The 21,756-nt window shown below is 38.4% G+C and overlaps 1 protein-coding gene across 7 annotated transcripts in view; it reads left to right on the forward strand.

Moving 5' to 3' along the window:
* The window catches only part of MRE11 (MRE11 homolog, double strand break repair nuclease), a 79,584-nt gene extending 64,035 nt beyond the window's left edge, over positions 1-15,549 (forward strand). For 6 of the 7 annotated variants that reach the window (XM_011237896.3, XM_002929795.4, XM_034666150.1 and 3 more), the window contains 3 exons: positions 631-698; positions 9,379-9,457; positions 12,443-15,549. In XM_011237896.3, the coding sequence (XP_011236198.1) occupies positions 631-698; positions 9,379-9,457; positions 12,443-12,499 (204 nt within the window). In that variant the 3' untranslated portion in view covers positions 12,500-15,549. Of the gene's footprint in view, positions 1-149; positions 236-630; positions 699-9,378; positions 9,458-12,442 lie in introns of those variants that run through there. The other variant, XM_034666151.1, reaches the window with a different exon arrangement.
* The last annotated feature ends 6,207 nt before the right edge of the window (positions 15,550-21,756 follow it).

Here is a 21,756-nt window from a genome sequence, read left to right on the forward strand (position 1 = left end):
TTCCCACATGGTCTTACACCGAATTTTAAAGTGGAAATGGAACACTAATGGTCTGACTCCTCACTAGAACCCAAGAAAACCCTAGGCGCTGTGTGCACATGACCCTGTGTGAGTCACTCACCAGTCAGTCTAACTGCATGTTCCTCTAGGTACCCCCCCGGCTGCCGTGGTGTCCAGAAGAAAAGTGAGCTCAGACATGTGTAGAATACCATTTGTGATTGAAGAGTGACACTGGAGGGAGGTCAGGCTAAGCGTCAGGTTGTGTTTTTGTTTGTTTTTTTTTTTAAGATTATATGTATTTATTTGAGACAGAGAACATGCATGAGCAGGGAGGAGGGGGGAGGAGCAGAGGGAGAAGCAGACTCCCTGCTGAGCCGGGAGTCTGACACAGGGCTCCGTTCCAGGACCCTGAGATCATGACCTAAGCCAAAGGCAGATGTTTAACCAACTAAGCCACCCAGGTGCCCCAAAGCTTCAGTTTTAACAATTGCTTTTTATGTGGCTTCTGCTCCCTTTTCTGACTTTTTTTTTGTGTATTTAAAAAAATGTTTTTTGAGATGCAGCTATTTATTTTTATTCAGATAACTTCTATTCCTATAAAAACTATTCATCATTTTGTTTTTCCCTTAGGTGATTGAGGTGGATGAGTCAGATGTTGAAGACGACATTTTTCCCACCACTTCAAAAACAGAGCAAAGGTAGGTGCAGTGATTTTCTGCAAGAAGAAACCTCTGGAAAAATTTAAAATTATCTAGAACTCTACCTATACATTTTTCTGTGCCATAGAACTTTAACAGATTTATTTTCAACTGGTCACGTAAATAGAAAAGTGAAAAACAGAGCAAAGGCTCATTCATAGAGGTGATGCAGTGTTATTTGTACGTGTTTTCCAATGAAACTGAACCTGTAATTGGTTTCCTTTTGCCTTTATTACTCAAGGATTTTCCTGATGGAGTTCTATGTTCTAATTAACAGGAAATAGTTTCGCGTTTTTTTTTAATATTTAATTTCAGCTTCTCTTCTTCATTATCGCATTTTTACATACTGAGTTACGCAGGGTACTGTGCCAAACACTAAAAAGAGGATCACATTGATTTTTCCTGCCTTTGGAGCACTTGTGTGCTTTTTCCTGTCCCTTTTGGGTTTTGCTGTTCTTGCTGTTAAGCCTCACTTGATGCACTGTTAGCCTTTCTCTGTGTTAGTATTTTAGGTGGACCCTGCTTAACTGAAGCTCAGTTAATGAAAATTTCTATTTAAGAAAATAATCAAGAGCTTGTTTTTTCTAATTTACTATGCGAGCATTATATTAGGTCTGATGGGGGACAGAATAAATGTTTTAACATGGTTACTGCCTTTAGGTAACTAAGTTATAGTGGAAAAGAGAGATGAACACATTTCAATCCATTAAAGGATGATTAGTCAGTACATAATTATGTGTGAAATTTTATGATACAGACTAGATGTGAGTGCTCATAGTCCCTTGGAAAACAGAGCAAGAATTATGGGCTATGAAAGAAGAAAACGCTTTTCTAGAGGGAGTCACATTTAGCTGAGGTTTTGGGATAGAAATCATCTGGAGGAGAGGGGTGGAGGAGGACAGCCTAGAGTAATGACCTGAGCTGGAGCTGTTAGCAATAAGGGGGAGAATGAGGAAAAAACTCTGCCTCAGTTTTTCTCACCCTTGTTTTCATGATCTCAACCTTGTTTTCATTACCTAAGGCTAAAAATTAAATTAGATTTAAATTAATTAAAATAAGAGAAATACTAAAGAATGAAATTTTGCTGGGTAGGATTGAGCTTGGGAAAGGTCAAAACCATTGTAGTATCTCAGATTTTTCACCTACCCCATCTCCTAGAACCAGTTTTCTTCCTTGGGTGTGATATTGACCCCACTGAGAATGTAGGCTTTATGCGAATTAAGGGTCTGTGTTGGGAAAATTGGTATGTGTAGTTCCACATCCATATGTTTATTCAGTTACATGTTATGCTAGGAGTTAGGGGTAGAAATATGGAAGAAATGTCTCCTTCCTTCAAGGAATTTCCACTTTAGCAGTATGCTAATTACAAGGCACTAATAATCCAACAAGGTAAATGTTTTATTCAAGTGTAATGAAATCTAAAGGGAAGTGACACTGTCTTCTAGAATAGGTCATTGAAGACTTCACAAAGAAGGTAGGTAACATTTGGGCTGATATTCAACAGGTGTGTAAGAATGTTTAAAAGAAATTGTCCGGGAGGAAGAATTTCTTCTGCATTTCAAGGTCTTTCTAGCTGCGCTAAGAACCAAATTGACATGAGACAGATTAATAGGAGGAAATCAAATTTAATTTCGTACATAGAGGGAATTCACACAAACATGGAAATTCCTAAGACAGACAAAATGAGGTATGTATGTCATTCTGAACTAAGGAGAAGGGGGTGTAGGGGTCTTGGACATTAACAAGAAAGAAAGCAATTCACAGGAAGATGAAAGAGAGTAAATGCTTGGTAAACAAATGTTTACCATTCAGAATCAGTAGGACAGAGAGGACTTTGATCAAACCAAACAGCCTTGCTAGGTTCCTCCCTGTCTACCATACCTAGTTCATAATGTAGTTACTTAACTATGGTGATCGCTCTCTTCCTGGAACAGGTCCCAATATTTAAATCCTTTATATAGGCATTGGAGGGGAAAGTAAAGAGGTTTTTCTGAATCTGCTGAGTTTTTATTGCTTTTTAACTCAAAATAATAGCCATGCCAAAGTAACCCATGTTGGGGTCGCCTGCCCATTGGCCCCTACAGAATTATCAGGGTGCAGCAATAAAGAGTAATGTCACAGGCCACAGACATCTGCTTTGAAAGGGAGATCAGGGAAGGTCTCTGAGGTCAGGTTTAAGCTGAAATCTTACTGAGGGACTTGGCCTTGCAAAAAGCAGAGGGAAAGGCACATTTGGAGTCTCTTTCTCTCTCTCTCTCTCTTTTTTATTAGTTTTTTTTCTTTTTAATTTAAATTCAGTTAATTAACGTATAATGTGTTATTGGTTTCAGAGGTACAGGTCTGTGATTCATCAGTCTTACCTAACACCCAGTGCTCATTACATCACCTGCCCTCCTTAATGTCCATCACCCGTTTACTCCATGCCCACACCTCCCTCCCCTCCAGCAACCCTCAGTTTATTTCCCGTGATTAAGTGTCTCTTATGGTTTGTCTCCCTGTCTGGGTTCTTCTTGTTCCTTTTTTTTCCCTCTCTTCCCCTATGATCCTCTTGTTTTGTTTCTTAAATTCCACATATGAGTGAGATCATATAATTGTCTTTCTCTGATTGACTTATTTTGCTGCATAAAACCCAAGGTTTCATTTTTTTTCTGATGGCTGAGTAGTATTCCATTGTATATATACACCCCATCTTCTTTATCTATTCGTCTATTGATGGCTCTCTGGGCTCTTTCTGTAGTTTAGCTATTGTGAACATTGCTGCTACATTGGGGTGCAGGTGCCTCTTGATGTCACTACATTTGTATCTTTATAAAAATATATCCCCCCGAGATATGTATATGCATATGCATATACATACACGTATATGTTTGTAAATACCTAGTAGTGCAGTTGCTGGGTCATAGGGTAGCTCTATTTTTAACTTTTTGAGGAACCTCCATATTGTTTTCCAGAGTGGCTCCACCAGCTTGCATTCCCACCAGCAGTGTAGGAGGTTTCCCCTTTCTCCACATGCTCACCAACATCTGTCTTTTCCTGACTTGTTAATTTTAGCCATTCTGACTAGTGTGAGGTGGTATCTCATTGTGGTTTTGATTTGTATTTCCCTGATGCTGAGTGATGTTGAGTGTCTTTTTGTGTGTCTGTTGGCCATTTGTATGTCTTCTTTGGAGATATATCTGTTCACGTCTTCTGCCCATTTCTTGACTGGATTTTTTGTTTTTTGGGTGTTGAGTGATAAGTTCTGTAGAGGTTTTGGATACTGGCCCTTTATCTGATAAGCCTTTTACAAGTGTCTTCTTCCATTCTGTAGGTTGCCTTTTAGGTTTGTTGACTGTTTCCTTTGCTGTGCAGAAGTTTTTATCCTGATGAAGTCCCAGTAGTTCATTTTTCTTTGGTTTCCCTTGCCTCTGGACACATGTCTAGCAAGAAGTTGCTGTGGCCAAGATCAAAGAGGTTACTGCCTGTGTTCTTCTCTAGGATTTTGATGGATTCCTGTCTCACATTTAGGTCTTGCATCCATTGTGAGTTTATTTTTGTTTCTAGTATAAGAAGGTGGTCCAGTTTCATTCTTCTGCATGTGCCTGTCCAATTTTCCCAACACCATTTGTTGAAGAGACAGTCTTTTTTCCTTTGGATATTCTTTTCTGCTTTATCAGAAATTAGTACCATAGAGTTGTGTGTCCATTTCTGAGGTCTCTATTCTATTCATTAATCTATGTGTCTGTTTTCGTGCCAGTACCATACTGTCTTGATGATTACAACTTTGTAATAGAACTTGAAGTCTGGAATTGTGATGCCACCAGTTTTGGTTTTCTTTTTCAACATTCCTTTGGCTACTCAGGGTCTTTTCTGGTTCCATACAAATCTTAGCATTATTTGTTCCAGCTCTGTGAAAAAAGTTGATGGTATTTTGGTAGGGATTGCATTAAATGTGTAGATTGCTCTGGGTAGCGTAGACATTTTAACAATATTTGTTCTTCCAATCCACGAGTATGGAAAATTTTTCATTTTCATTTCTTTGTGTCTTCCTCAATTTCTTTCATGAGTGTTCTGTAGTTTTTGGAGTATAGATCCTTCATCTCTTGAAAAAGAAACAACTTTGCTGTAGTTTAGGAGCCAGTGACTAAACCATGGAAAAGAAGGGATTTGAGATAGGAATAGGAGTACATCATGAGGCAGGAACAGTTGAGCAGGGTAAAGTATTTGGACTTTATTATACATGCAGGGAATCCATGGAAGGATTTTGAGAGAGTAGTGGCACCATCTGATTTACGTTTATAAAGGATCCCTGTGGCACAGGAGGCAGGGTACAAGCAGGCTGACCTGAAATGAGCGTGCTGTGAATAGTCCCCAGAAGATGACGGAGGCTTGCACTGAGCAGTAGCAGGGGAAAGGAAGAGAGTAGGCAGTTTTAGGGTATATTGGGAGGTAGACACGACAGAGGTCAGGGGTGTATTGAATATTTGGAGTGAGGGATAATGAGGTATCATGGTTGATTTCCAGGTTTCCTACTTGAATACTTAGTGCCATACACTGAGAAAGGCATAGAAGAAGAGAAACAGATTTTTGTAAGGGATGATAGGCAGATAATCAGAAGTTCTGCTTTAGACCTGGGAAGTTCGAGATGCCTGTGTAATTTATATGAAGGAATTGGTTGTAGGCAATTGGATATATGAGTCCAGAGTTCAGATAAGAGGTTTGATGATACCTAAATTTACTTCTCAACAGCATATAACTGATATACAGTTATTTAACTTGAAGCCATTGGAATGGATTATCACCCTAAAAGAGAAGTTAGAAAAGAGGGCTTGTGTTCTAGTACCTGGGTTTTAACTTTGAGAATTTAGGAAAAGTAGAAGCAGTGAGAAAGACGCGGAAGAGTATAGGGTTGCCAAAGCCAGTGCCGGCCTCGGTAGGCGTGCAAAATAGCAAGACGGGCTCAGGTGCCGGTTAGATTGTGTATTTGTGGTCCATAGTTGAGGATAATTGGGGTAGAATTTCTCAGTCTTGAGTTACAGTCTTAAATTTGAGTCCTATATTAATCAAGACTCCTTTGGGGCGCCTGGGTGGCACAGCGGTTAAGCGTCTGCCTTCGGCTCAGGGCGTGATCCCGGCGTTATGGGATCGAGCCCCACATCAGGCTCTTCTGCCATGAGCCTGCTTCTTCCTCTCCCACTCCCCCTGCTTGTGTTCCCTCTCTCGCTGGCTGTCTCTATCTCTGTCAAATAAATAAATAAAATCTTAAAAAAAAAAAAAAAAAAGACTCCTTTGGTTCTTTGGTCCAATAGAAACCTAACATAAATTTGGTTAGGGAAAAGGAGATTTATTCAGTCCATTGAAGGGAGAGAGTCCCTTTCAGTACCTCTTTGGTCATTCTTATCTTTGTGAATTAAAACATAAACAAACGGGCACCTGAGTGGCTCAGACAGTTAAGCATCTGTCTTCGGCTCAGGTCATGATCCCAGAGTCCTGGGATCAAGCCCAGCTTTAGGCGCTCTGCTCAGCAGAGAGCCTGCTTCTCCCACTGCCTGCCACTCTGCCTACTTGTGCTCTATCTCTCTATCAAATAAATAAAATCTTTAAAACACACACATGAACAAAAAAACAGGTGTAGGTTTCTGAGCCGGTTTTTTTTTTTTTCCTGTAGTGCGTTAGTAGTTGAGAGGAATGTAGAAGTTACCTTGCATGAGGTCCTTATTTTTCATTATTGGGACTAATGAAAATACTATCTTAGTATGTTTGACGTATATTTTAAGGGTATTAAAGAAAAGTATCTTGATTTTGTTACAATTTTGGGTTGTCTGCTTTTCAGTAGAATAAATGTCTGTTGCTTTCCTATTCACTCGCAAGGTAATACGAATAACTGAATTGTGTATTCTTCTGAGCCTTTACATGTGAATTAGCTTGTGTGGTGCTCACATGCACCCCAGGAGGGGGATGAAGCTACAACTACATTATCCCCGTTGTCCCTTGGAAGAAAGTGAGGCACAGGAGGTTAAGTGACTTACCTACAGTGGCCCAGCCAGTCACACAGCCAGGCATTCTGCTCTGGACCTGTCTCTGCTATCACTTCGTAGCATAATAGATTCACCTCTCAAACCATTGTGCAGGCAGTAAGAACCATTTAAATGATGAGAGGCAATTTAGAAATTAACATTTTGGCAGCAGATCTGAAATCAGCCACAGTAGATTTGTGTTTCTGGTGACAGCAACTGAATGACATAATTTAGGCGGGTTTTGAAGCGTTATTTACTAATGGCGTGGATTGTATGGTTATTTTGATTATTTATGGTACTTAAGCTCTACGACTTACTAGCTATGGGCCTTGTACAGGTTTTTTTCACTCTCTGTGCCTCAGTATCCTCATTTATAAAATGAATATAATTATATTTACCCCATAGGGTTATGAGATTTAAGTGGGTTAATATTTATAAAGTGCTCAGTACAGTGCCTGACACATAGTAACAGCTCTGTAAGTGTTTATTGAATAAATTAAATAACAGGCTAGGGAAAATAGAACAAGAGTAACAGGAGGAATGGTAAGCAATAAAGGCACTAATATGCCTGACAATTAACTTGAAAAAGGAAATAACTTCCAAGTTGTAAAACTCCCTTCTGCCAGATGGGTAACAGAAAGCCTACTTTTCCCTAGAAAAGTTGTTGCAAACTTTGTCCTGTACTAGGAATAAGAGGACCCTTCAGGTTTGATAGAGGTGGCAGATAAACTGAGGACCCTCCCTCAAAACAGCAAATAAAAGAAGACCCAGCCCCATGGGGCCAGGGGAGAGGAGCAGAGATTGAGAGGATTCTGTTCAACCTTGGAGTGGTGGAGAACTCATGTTTTTGTAGCACTTGTTATGTGCCAGGCACAACATAAGGCTAATTTAACATGTTACCTTGTGCTTATAACGCTGCTACAACTGACTTCTTGGCTGAACATCTCTAGACAGGAACTCTAATTTATGGCCCCAAATGATATCTGAACAAAAAGGGAAAAAACTTACAGCTCCTGGCACTCAGTTTGACACACCCTCTCTATTTATTTTAGCCTTCCACATGAAGCTAAATCAAATTAAACCTTTTCTCATATCCAGGACAAGGCCCATTTATTCGACCCAGCAATCAAAACAGTATAACCATTTCTTTCCCTCCCCACTGTTGACTTCTAAGGATAGGGGATCCTTTATAGGTGAGATCTGTAGGTCTGTGGGGTTCCCTGATGCAGAACTCAGGACTCTTGCTATGATCAGATAAGCTACTATCCATCATAGATGACTGGCTTGTTTCTGGGCCCTATTGGTTATTTGGGGAGACATCAGAAGCAGAGTCGGGTTTCAGTGGGTGTTTCCTTCCATAAGCCCCCCCTTTGCCCAACCCCCAAAAAGAATGCATTCACCTAACTTTGCCACCTTGCCACTGTGGCTTTATGCTTTTGATGATCTGCTTCTTCCTGTCACAGATAGAAACAAGTCAGCAACTACCAGTTCCTGCTTAGGTCAAGTATAGAGAGATGGGCACACGGCACGTCCCAGATGGGTCACTTGATAAAATATCCTTGGTCTCTACTCTCAGAGCCATGTTGCCCTTCAAGTTTGCATGACAGATCCTCCTGTCCTTTACTTTAATGCAGAAGAACCTGTGATTTTTTTTCTTTCCTTCTGACACGTGACCTCTTGATTCTCAACCTCCTTGTCCAGACAAGACCTTCAGACGTACTTCTGTTGCTATAACATTCCAAAGCATGGTAATAAATTATTAGCTAATGCTGCTTTAAGATGGGAGTCAGCAAACTTTCTCAAAGTGCCAGATAGTAAATATTTTAGACTTTGCAGACCAAGAGGCAAAATTGAGGATATTATTATAGGTATTTGTATAACCATTTAAATGTACCGCATTTCAAAATGGGGAAAGCATTCTTAATTAATAAGCAGTAAAAAACCAGGCAGGTTGGATAGGCCGCAGTGGCCTGATCAAAGAGAATTTAGAATTCTTACTGATAAAAAGACATATGAATATGAGTTCATTACCACAAGTTAGGCTTCATAAGGATGGGAATCACGATCTTGTTTGCTGATATTTCCCAGGACCTATCAGAGTACCTGGAAAAGAGCAAGCACTCAGTATATATTTGCTATTTGATTTGGATTGAACATGAATAATATGAGCAGTGAGGCAGTCCTAGAAAGTCGTGAGCCTCTCCTGAAATCCCTTTATCTTGTTACAGAAGCGTATACTGGTATTTGAACACAAATATTTCAGTGTACAGTATTGCGGAGTGGGGGAAGGTGGTAGAGGCGTGGTAATGTATGCTAAGCACTATAATAAGCAAGGGTCGGTGTGGCGTTTAATATATGTCAGGCACTGAGCTAAGTCTTTTAGTATATTAACACAGTAAATCTCTGAAAAATTATTATCCTCGTTTTATGGATGAGGAAATTGAGGCAGCGAGGCTAAGTAACTTGTCTGAAGCCACATACTAATAAATGACAAAACTGGAGTTCAGACCCTGGCCCCAGAGTCCTTTTCCTCACCATTAAGTTTTTACTGTCTCTAATGTAGATTGAAGGGAAGGTATCAGCTTTTTTTATTCATGGCTGCTACTAGAATGAAAAATTTATCTTAAAAGGGCTTATGAATTCTCTGGTTCATTTTCTTTGTGTTTTCCATGTTTCTGCTTCAGGTGGTCGAGCACATCATCATCAAGCAAGCGCATGTCCCAGAGCCAGATAGCTAAAGGGGTTGATTTTGAATCTGATGAGGTAATAAAGTAATATTGTTAAATCTCATCTATTTTTAGCTGTTTATAAAATTTAAATAAGGACTGCTAAGCTAGTTGCTAGAAGTTATTTTTTAAAATACTTGCATTGATAACCTTCCTTTGAACTGTACTTAATGTTCAGAGTCGACAAGTAGCATTTGTTGAGTACCTGTAAATGTAAATACTCAGATATAAAAGGCCCGCCAATTTTTAAAATACGATATTCACTGAATTCCTACTTAATTTGCCCTATTAATTGTGGATCAGAATGGTTTTTCTCAGCTTCTGTCATTTATATTTGGAGAAGTGATATTCTAGAAGTTTTCAATGTTACATTAATAAAATATTAAGTACTCACTATATGCTTTACACATTTCATATATAAAATGTACGTGGTGGTGATTTTCATTTACAGAGGTGTTCAGATATTGCCTGAAGTGCCACATCAGGACGTGTGAAAGAAACTCTGATTTCTGTCTGGGCCAGAAAATGATCAAATCTCTCCTAACCTGAATGAGAAGGAATGGGAAGAGGCAGACTCAAGACTCGCCTCTTGGCTTTATTCATCCGTTGGTTCAGCGGCGTTAAAGCCTGGCCTTTCCCGTTCCGCCACGGCAGCCAGCTGAGGGGCCTTGGCTAGTTTTTGTTGAATTGCTTTCACATGTTTTTCTTAGCTCTATAACCCCTTTCATTTCTTTATTTTTATTTATTTTGGGGATTTAAAAAAATTTTTTTAAGATTTTATTTATTAGAGAGAGAGAGAGGGAGAGTGCACAAGCAGGGAGAGGGAGAAGCAGACTCCCCACTGAGCAGGAGCTTGATCCCAGGACCCTGGGATCATGACCTGAGCCAAAGGCAGACGCCTAATTGACTTGAGCCACCAAGGCACCCCATTTCTTTATTTTTATTTTAAAAGTTTTTTAATTGTGGTACAACATACGGTGTAAAACTTGCCATCTTAGGGGTGCCTGGGTGGCTCAGTCCCTCAAGCATCTGCCTTTGGCTCAGGTCATGATCCCAGGGTCTTGAGATCAAGCCCCACGTTGGGCTCCCTGCTCAACGGGGGTGTGCTTCTCCCTTCTTCCTCTCCCTCTGTCCCTGCTCGTGCTCTCTCTCTCACTCTTGTACTTTTCTCAAATAAATAAATAAAATCTTTATTAAAAGGAATTGCCATCTTAAACATTTTTCAGTGTGCAGTGCACTAGTGTGAAGTATATTCACTTTGTTGTGCAAATAGATCTCCAGAATTTTTTCATCTTGCAGAATTAAAAATCTCCACCCATTGAACAACTCCTCATTTCCCTTTCCTCCCAGCCCCTGGTAACCACCATTCTAATTTTTGTTTCTGTGAATTAGACTGCCTTAGATACATGCTGTCAGTGGAGTCACAGTATTTATGTTTTTAATGACTGGCTTATGTCACTTAGCATAATGTCCTGCAGGTTTATCCCTGCTGTAGCATGTGACTCACACCTTTCATTTTGAACTTCAACTGTTGCTGTCATGTTCCTGTATCCCAGCTGTGGTTTTGAGCCAGCTTGAGGAGAGGACTCACCAGCAATAGGCAAATGGCAGCATGAACTCAGGCTCCCTGTGAAATACCTACCGTGTTGCCTCCAGGAGGGAAGCAAGCAGCTGTGGACCCATTTGTTCATTCCAAGCATCTAGATAGACAAAATGTTACAGTTAAAGATTTGTATATAGTTCATGTTAACTGCAAAAAAGAACAATTAGCAAATTATTATGCCTTAAGTTGGATTTATCTCTGGTTTTTAATAAGTTCTGCCTTTGTTAATAGCAGAAAATGAATCAATAAATGTGAGCAAGTTTGTATTTTTCAAGGCATTCATTTCTCACTAGAGATAGCTAACTTAGCTAACATTTGAATTTGTTAATGGTGGTATCACCAACAAAGCCTAATACCAAATAATTATCCCTTTTTATTAATGTCTTAAAAGAATCATAAATCGGGTGCCTGAGTGCCTCAGTCGATTAAGCATCTGCCTTCGGCTCAGGTCATAATCTCAGGGTTCCACATCGGTCTCCCTGCTCAGTGGGGAGCCTGCTTCTCCCTCTCCCTCTGCCACTCCCCCTGCTTATACGCTCTTCGCTCACTCTCCCTCTCAAATTAATTAACTAATTAATTAAAAAAGAAAAAAAAATTTACAGGCAGATTTGCTTTCTTCTGAATATTTAGCTAGAGAATACGTAAGAATCAATTCTAAGTTGTCCTCATCAAATGTTATAATTTGGGCTTACCTGAGGTTTGTTAGTTTTCCTACTCTTTAAGCAAATTACTAATTCTAACATCTGATATTCCTGCCTGCTCTTAATATGCATATAATCTTCAGCCTCGTTCCAGCATGAGAACTCTTCATACTGCATCTTTTTCCAGAAAGATACTTACAAGATTGATTTGCTGGGTGGTTTTTTGCAGCAGCCTGAGAGTAGCTGTTTACTGCTGGCATGAAATGGGTAACAGGGAATAAGAATTATAGCTATTTCTGAGTTAGGTCATGTGCCTTCATTATTTTGGGGGGTGAGTTTCCAGAACATTAGGTAACACCAGTTATAAAATGTAGTTGGAAAAAAACCTGTTCAAAAAGCAAACAGAAATGACTTGAAGAGTATTAATTTTCCTGGCTTACCCATACCTTATTTGCCTTTATTAAGGTTAATAATTGAGAGAAATACATATGGTATATATTGTAGGGATACACACACATGCACATATCAGGATGAATTATTTTCAGTGCTTGCTAAGAATTTAATTGACTTATTTCCATGGTGAAATAGCTACTAGGGAAGGGAGGAAAAGGTAAATGAACAGACTATTCATATTTATAAAGGAAATAGAATAATGAAAGTCTTCTTGTGAAAGGAGGAAATGGCTTTTACGGGTATTGTTGTTTACCCATGAGCATATGTGTCTTGTCTGAGTGAAGCATGGAGCAGTCACTGACATAACATTTCTATGTCATTTCAGGATGACGATGATGATCCTTTTATGAACATGAGTTCTTTAAGAAGAAGCAGAAGATAATATATTTAATATAACTTGGAAGTTTTCAAGATTCAGGAAGAATCAAAACATTGCAAGCTAAGAGTTTACAGTTGACGATTTTTAAAGTATTGCTGTTAACTAAAGAATTTGAAAGAGACTTACTTAACAGGGAAATTTAATGTAAAGAATTTGTGTTTTTGAGTATCATTTCCTGAACATGACTCCTTTAATTGAGAAGCTTCCCAGCTCAAGGACATACAGGATAATACTGGTTCTCCTTATTTCTTAATCTAGTTAACATTACCTGGGGCTGCTGTATAAAATCAGAATGTTATTTTCTTCACATATATTAGTGAACGTCTTATGGAATGAGGGCTTTGCTTAAATACCATTCTTGAGATTAAGGATTAAAAGAAACCTATCACTATATGTTTCTGCTTCATGATCAAAGACTATGAGTATTTTAATATAGTTACATTTAGCCACAGTTGAGGAAAACACCTTATAAAATTTGACCCCTTTATAATTTTAATAATTTCTAGAGATTCTGGATTTCCTGAAGGTAAAACAATCTTTGTGAAACTGTGCCTAAGCTTGCTGTTCATTACTATGTATTGTTTTTTTTTCTAAAGCTTGTGATAGTGTCCACCACTGAGACTTTAGAATGTTAGAGGCACCTTATGCTTTGAAGAATTAGATACATTTGTATTAAAAAAGAGAAAAATCTCAGAATTATTGTTTTTGATTTTAGTTGTTTTTAAAGATTTTGTTTTAAAAGATTGTGTTTTAGTTGTTTTAAAGGTTTTTAAAAGATTGTGTTCCCATTGGGTTCCCATTAGTCATTTTCTTTATTCTTCATGGTTCTCTCTTATTCTAGCGCTCTCTCATCTATTTCTACAAGGAAAAGTGTTAAAAAAAAAAAATCCAGTTCTTAACTTTAGTTTTCTTAGAAAATATTGTAGAACTTTTTTAGATAGAGTAATTAGTTGAGCATTGGATTAGATTAAAATATTGAAATATAACTTCTGTGGACTATCTGTGCCAGAATTTCGTATTAATAATATTTTATCTTAATATCAGGCATGGCCAGTTCCAGGAATCTTAATGAAGCAGCCTTGTTAAGTCCATTTTTTTCTCCCATCCAAGTACTGACCAAGCCCAATCCTGCTTAGCTTCCAAGATGAAGCACATTGAGGGGGTATAGCCGTCGGCAAGCTTGTGTTTCTTCACTGATGTTCCGGGGAGGACATAACAATTTGACCTCTTCAGGTTTAAGTTTTCTTTTCATCTCTGAGATAGCTGTATTTGAAGATTCCTTAGGGAAGTCACAGATCGTGGTAGTCCAACAGCCTGACATTTCTTCACTTATAGAATTAAATACTTGACTGAGCAATATTTATGATTACTGGCATGGTCACACCTGGACTATGTCAGATTATGAAAGAACATTTGCATGTGGCTTTCTCCATATTATAGCCCTTTGAAATGGCCTTGGTCAAGAACTGGGGTATAACATTCTGTGGGATATTGGGATAAAACATCTGTTTTAAATATTTTTTAAAAAATATTTTCTGTACCCAACTTGATCATAAAGATTAGGTGAGCAGACAGCATTAACTAAGTGAAAGCATTGTCCTGTGAAATATTCTCAGGTACATGTCCCGACATCTTTACTATTCCCCACAGAAGTGAAGCCAGGAATGAGAGTTGTTTTCCATGTGGAGTGGAAGACGGTCTGGGTGGTGGCATCTGGGCAATGTAGTGCTGCCCCCATGCAGGACAGTGCCAGCTCATGGCTCTTCTCTCCTGCCACCGAGATGTGCTTGCGTGAGGGTCATCGTAGAGCAGTCACGAAAGCATGCTGACAGGTTCTTGTGAAGAAAGACAACTTTTTCTCGAAAAATTGCTCCATGGTATGACAAAGGTACTAAATGTCGTGTTGATAGCTCCTAAGAAAGGTGATTCCATGGCAGTTAGAGAAGTGAAAATCTCAGCAAATACAAGTCATTTTGTTAACAGTTTGTGCCGCTTCAATATGGTAAATAAAACATGAAAGAAAATCCTTTCCTGTTGAATATTGTTAACATAAATATGCCATATAGCTTTGCTGTTCTGTATCTATGCCATAAAATCTAGGGTTTTCTGGGTTTTCAGACACGTTAGTACAGGTGTACAGTGTAGGTGATTCCAGACGATCGCAGAGCACGTGCAGTTGCTCTGGGAGCTGAGAGAGCAGCGATGAAAACATTCTGAGGGAAAAATCCTTCCTTCATTTACCAAAGAATATACCTCTTTCTGGTGTTTTGTTCCTATCATAAAAATATAGCAGTGCATTTACAAGGTTAAGAATTGCATTGTAGTTCTAGGAAATGTTAGGAAATAGGACTGGTGCTTAGAAAGTTCAAGCAGTTAGGCATATGACTTAATTCAGGTACATAGAAACCGTTTTTTTTCTCCCTAAATTTTTAAAATTACAGAGTACAAAAACAGACAAGTCATGTGGTTTAATAAAGAATTACAGAGTGAGCACTCATGGCATCTCTATGCAGGTCAAGAAATAGACTCACTAGTGCCCCGGAAGCCCACTGAGTGTTCTCTCCAGCTAACCAGTCTTGACTTCTGTCATTGAGAAGCTCTTATTTTTGCCACAAGGTGGTGCTTCCCCCATTAGATGGCAAATGGGATGATGCAACAGCAAACCTGAAAGGAAGAAGTTGGTATAGTTTTGCAGTACATTTGGAACCTATGCACTAATACTAAGCCTATGCAGTGATACCAAATTAGCCCTCTAATCTTAAATGTAAATTGCCAGTTTGATAAATTTTACAAGTACCAGTTCAAGAAGAAACTGTTTTATGTTTTAATAAACAAAGAGAAAACCCCTGTATTAGAAAATTAAATTAAAAAGTCTCCCATTGTAAAATTTGTCTTCTGAAATGTGCTATATTTAAAAATAACTTTTCCCCAATGTGCTCTGATTTTTTAATCTATCATGCATTTAACCATGGTGTTCTGTAGTTTTTAAAGCTAATTACCGTTAAGATTATTGTAAAAGTTTTATAGAATAAAGATTTGTGTTCTAAGTCCAACGAGCTTCCATATTCTTGAATGAAAAATGTCTGCATTTTGTCATTTGCTTATCCCTTTTAATCCTTTTTAACTCAATGTTTATTAGTTGGGTCTGAAGACATTAGAATTTTAGTTTGATCTCTGTAAAGCCAGTTGAATCTTGAACATGACTATTCGTTCACTAGATCCAGTTTTAGCTGTTCTTAAATTATAAAGGCAGTGTATATTCTTTAAAATTCAAAAATCGGAATATGTATTAAAAATTGTATATTTCCCTGTAATCCTCTCCCCAGACTTAACTCCCAACAATTAGGTACATATTTCTCCAATTACTTTAGCATGATTACTGACAAAAATTGTTGAATTAGAACCCCCGATTATGTATTCAAATATTTTAGTCTCTGTATCAAGGTGTATTTTCAGCTTGGTGCTTGACATGCTGATGTTTCCACATCTGCTTTGTCAACCTCTTTTAGTTAAACCACCATTGTCTGTTTTGAGGACTAACTACTGCTTTTCAACGCAGGACTGAAATGTTAGCACTCCATTTGGGTCAAATGCAAGAATGTTTAATCTGTGTGCCTTGCCATCAGAAGTGGTAAAGTGATTTTCAAAGGGCTCTTGGCACGTGATAGTTGATTAACTGAAGAAGTGGGTATTAGGCAGGTTGACCTGCGCCACACTCTTCTGCTCCTTAGAGCCACTCTGCAGTCCCGATGATTCACGTGGATGTACCAGCGTTACTGCATTAAGTACCCTTGATCACATCTCCTGTTTAGTTTCAAAGGTTTCATGTTTATTGTATTTAAAAATCAGTATTTGCTCAACTGTAAGCTTATAAATATAACTCCAGTCTACCTATTAGTGCATTTGAATTGATTACAGGGTGTATCTGGACATGGAGCAAATTGCCAAAGGCAAAAAGCCATTGCTTAATAGGGTGAGAGACACAACTGCATTTCTGTTGGTCCTATGACAGTCTGGAAATGGGATGCCTGAAATGAAGGTATTCATTTTACATTTATTAAAATGCCTTACTATATATACTGAAATCAGTCAGTCCATCTATCCATCCATCATAGACAAAAGCCCCCAATGGTTTAGCATCCCATTCTCGATACAGAGTTTTTTAGTAATGGTTTAAAGCTATATCATGGTTTTTTTTTTTTAATTTTAAAAAACATTTTATATGTATTTGAGAGAGAGAGAGCACAAGCGGGGTGGGGGAAGAGCAGAGGGAGAAGGAGAAGCAGACTCCCTGCTGAGCAGGGAGCCCATTTAGGGCTCAGTCCCAGGACCTGAGCTGAAGACAGACACTTAACCAGCTAAGCCACCCAGGCACCCCTAGATCATGTTTTTTTAATTTTTATTTTAAAATAATACTGAATTTTGTGGAAGATTTGCAAGAATAATAGAGAACTTTTTTACCTTTTACTCAGATTTACTAATTTTTAACATTTTGTCATTTAAAAAATTATTCATATATGTGTGTATATTACATACATACATATTCATATGCATATGTGAATATACACACACATAAATACAATTTTTTTTTCAGTCTTTTGAGAGTAGGTTTCAAGGAGTAATGCTCCTTTTTTTACCCCTCATACTTAATGTATATTCCCTAGGAGTAAGGATATTGTCTTACATGACATCAATACAGTTAGACTTTCAGAAAATTTAACATTGATTTAACACTGAATTTTTATTTATTTTATTTTATTTTTTAAAGATTTTATTTATTTATTGGACAGAGAGAGACACAGCAAGAGAGGGAACACCAGCAGGGAGAATGGGAGAGGGAGAAGCAGGCTTCCTGCTGAGCAGGGAGCCCGACTTGGGGCTTGATCTCAGGACCCTGGGATCATGACCCGAGCTGAAAGCAGATGCTTAACAGCCACCCAGGCGCCCCAAAATTTTATTTATTTTTTAATACTTTATAGTCCATATTCCAATTTTGTCAGTTGTCCCAATAATTTCCTTACATAGTATGTTTTTTCCCTTTAGTCCAGGATTTAATTTTATTTTTTCATATCTAGAACTTTTACATGCTTCCAGAAGTCCAACCATTCAAAATGTGTACTCAGAATCTCCCTTCCCTAACCCTTTCACTCCTTTCTGCTCTACCAACTGTAGGTAAGCAATTCCATTCTGTTTACCCTTTCTGCATTTCTTTTTGCTAAAATAAGCAGTTTTGTGTATTTTTAAATTTTCCCTTCTTTCTTACACAAAAATGTGTGTGTGTGTGTGTGTGTGTGTGTGTGTGTGTGTGTGTCTGCGCACATGCACTCTTTTTTTCCTCCCTGAATAATCTGTGCTGGAAAATAATGTCATTTTACAAAGATCCTCTTTTTCATAGCTACACAGTATTCAAATGCGTTTAAATACCATAGTTTACACTATCATTCTCTCATCTTTGGGCATTTAAGTAGTTCCAACGTTTACAATTACACAAATAATGCACTAATACTCATCTCGTGTTCGTATTTTGATGTTTTTGGAAGTATATCTTCAAGAGTAAATTCCTAGAAGTTGGAGTAACTAGGTCAAAGAGTAAATGTATATGTAGTTCTATTAAACATTGCCAAATTCTCTATTATAGAGATTGCACCATTTTGTATTTCTGCCAGCAATGTGTGAGACTGCCTGTTTCTCCACAGCCTTGCCATCAGAATTTATTGTCAAGCTTTTGATTTTTTGCCAATCTAATGGATGAGTATCTCACTGGACTTTTAGTTTGCAGTTTTGTTATTATGAATGAAGAACTTGCAAAAGCATGTTTAAGGGCCATTTTTGTATCCATTTTTGGTGAATTGCCTGTTCATGTGTTTTGTCCATTTTTCTAAGGTTTTTAGTTCCCTTTTCTTTTTTGATGAAAAAAAATTTATATTAAGGATATTAGCCCTTTGTCTAATAATGCCAATTTTTTCCAATTTGTTATTTGTATTTTGATTTTTCTTATAGTATTTTTTGTAATGCACTAGTTTATTTTTAATGTAGTCCTATTTTTTATTTTCTTTTTCTTTCTTTCTTCTTTTTTTTTTTTCAGTCATCTGGACTTAGAAAGTCTGTCTTTATACCCAAGTTACAGAGGAATTTGCTCATACTCTTTTTGTATGCTTATAGTTTCAAGTCACTTGCTACTAAGATCCTTTATTTAGCAATTAACTTTCTAGGTGTAGTATAAGTAGTGTGGTCATCTTCCCCACACAATTTAAAGTAGATTTTTTACTGGTAAGCCCTTAATTTCAGGCTGGTCGAGATCTGACTTTTACATTTAGATCCGACTTGTTTGCTTCACTGTGTATAACACTTCCTCTGTGATCGTCATATTTCAAACACCACAGACTTCCTTGATTCCACTGCCTGCAAGCTGAATTTTCAACCGTTAATTGCTAGAATTTGTCTTTATTGTTGTACTAACTTTCTAAAATAGAAATCACAAAATTAATATGAGAAAAGACAACTTTTTTTCTGGCCCTCAAAGCTAATGACCTCAAGTGACAATTTAAAAAAAAAATTAAGCACTTTTCAAGAGTGTAAGATCAACGATAGTTGTTACTTACATCCTATGAAAATGAGTTACAGATCCAGTGATGCCTTCTAGAAATATTTTTACTTGGCATTATTTAAAAAAAACAAAAAACAGGAAACATCCTCCCTCCATAAGATGCAGTGTTAACCAAATAGTTTAGATACCATGCTTAATTTTCTTTCATTTTCTAAGGATCTGATTTGAAACAAAGCACACAGCAGAAATAAAAGAGAAGTAGAAAAAATAGCTCAATAGCAATTAAGAGCATAGACTTAGAGCTTGTGCTAGGAAATATGACTCAGCCTGTAGGATTACAGAAAATCTCTTTGAAACATGAACTCCATGGCTCCACCTGTTAGAGGAATCTTATCTTCCCTTTGCCTTCTCAGAGATCTAATGAAGGAATCCTCATTTTAAGTCGTTAACTAGCAACAGAATCAGGAGATATTTTCACAGAAGTTAGGTTTTATATTGAGTTTAGAAGATGAAGGTTTATATAATTTTCTATGATGAAAACTTAGAAATGCCCCAGGATCCTACTAGATAGCAAAAGGCATACCCAGAAAAACTAAGGCTTGCTTCCTGGGTTGTCTGACTCCAGGCCCAGTGTCTACCACAAAATATACTACCATTTTCCCTGTCTGGGCACTGTGCAAGGCTCTAAGATGTGACATTGGGAATAACACCATCCTGGCCTGGAAGAGCTGACAGGTAAGTCACAGAGTACCACAAGGGAAGTGCACAGCAGAGAATGGATGTCTTACAAGAGCACTTTTAACTGAATAGATAGAGCAACACTGCCTGTTCTCAGGTTGTGGAAATCAAGGAGAGAGAACATTTCAGCTAGGTCTTCAATGAAGAGGAGTCTTTCTGGCCCTGGAATCAGGATGATTCTAGACAGAAATAGCATCTTCGAATGCAATAGCATCATGAACGGGGGGCAGGCTGTGAGATGACCTCAAGATTCTAACCACGGTGAAGAAGGGAACAAGAAAAGGAGCAAGTGTAAGAAAGTGAGGGAAGAAGAGGACATAATGAGTTTAGTTTGGAGCATGTTGAATTTTAAGTGTGTGGGGGTATTCCAAGTGGGAATGTCCAGGCAACAGTTGAATGTATAATATTAACCTGGAACTTTCAAGAGGATTGGTAAGTAGAGATACAGATCTTGCAGTCACTTGTGAGTGATGGTTCAACCAATGGAGATGGTTGAGGTCACCCAGGAGCACATTTAATTCAAGAGGACCAGACAATGGAGAATGGCACTCTGGAGCACCAACAGTAGTAGGAGTTATGTGGTGGTACAACTAATGCTACCATTTGTCTACTGTATGGATTAAATGGGCTGTTGTGAGTTGGCCCAGTACCCACTCCATCATTTATAAAATTTCCTATGTAAAAGTGCAGAGTAAGTTCAAACAACTTACAGAAGTATTTGGAGCCACAAACTGTGGAATTTGGGTGTACTTCCTTTTACTTATCCCAAATATATCATTTTTAAAAATATTTTATTTATCAGAGAGCACAAAGCATGGGGAGCGGCAGGCAGAGGGAGAAGAAGAAGCAGACTCCCTGCTGAGCAGAGAGCCCCATGTGGAAGCTCCATCCCAGGACCCTGGGATCATGACCAGAACCGAAGGCAGACGTTTAACCGACTGAGCCACCCAGGCGTCACTGAAATATGTCATTTTAGCCTATGGCTCCAGTGTACTGGAATATTTCCAGTGTACTTGGAAACCGATTCCAAGGGTAACATGCCCACACACCGTGTTTTTATTGTGTTGGGAATTTCTTAAGCCATACTTCATATTTCAGGTCTACTTGATTCATTTGTAACTACACTATGGTGACATCCCACCTTTGCCATTAAAACAGATCAACTTCGAGTGACTGTCATGTGCCTGACATGATGCTAATTGTTCTTTCTTCCCCTCTGCCACTATGATTGGCACCAGAAAAGAATTGTGGGTGTGGTGAGTTTTTAACTCAAGTAGGACCTTTCTAGGAAGTGACACGGGTTAAAGGAGCAATTGCTTGCAATGCTGGCACTGTTGACGTAGTGAGGCGCACAAACGCTTCCTTCTGAGGCCTCTGTGCAGTATTATTATTCTATAATTCTTTGTCTTGTGAATGCTGGGGAGCTGATTTACTATTTTTCTTGTTTCAAGTCCTTTTGAAAGAGTTAAACTCTCTGCTTTTCAGTATTTAATACGTGTGACTATTATTAGAGACAAATATAATTACTATTTGGCACATCCTGACTACACACGGTGTCCTCAGTTTTATTCAGAATGCACAAAGGAAGGAGCTGTCTCATTCTGTAAGAGCAGCTTTGTGTCTTCCCAGATCTTCTTCATAATAGCAAATGATAATGTTACAGAACCATTAAAGTCCCTGAGGAAGGAACTTCTTTTTAAAACAGTCTTGATGTGGGGTAGGTGGGGGGATGCTCTTCTTTCATTAAGCACTGGGCTATTGCTACAGTTGAGGGTAAATTGGGGCCAGGAGAGCTGGGCGCTGGGAACTTGGGAGGCTGAGCGGAGGGCCAAATGCCCAGAGAAGAGGAAGAGGAAGTGATTCTAGAGTTTGTGCTTAACCTTGGATATTGTGAGTAGCCTCCACCCCTTCAGAGCACATCAGTCCAACTTCCAACTACCAGCGCCGGTGTTTACTTGCCTACTTGACGGCCAGG

Source organism: Ailuropoda melanoleuca, chromosome 8 (assembly GCF_002007445.2).
Source record: "Ailuropoda melanoleuca isolate Jingjing chromosome 8, ASM200744v2, whole genome shotgun sequence".
Classification (NCBI taxonomy): Eukaryota; Metazoa; Chordata; class Mammalia; order Carnivora; family Ursidae; genus Ailuropoda; species Ailuropoda melanoleuca.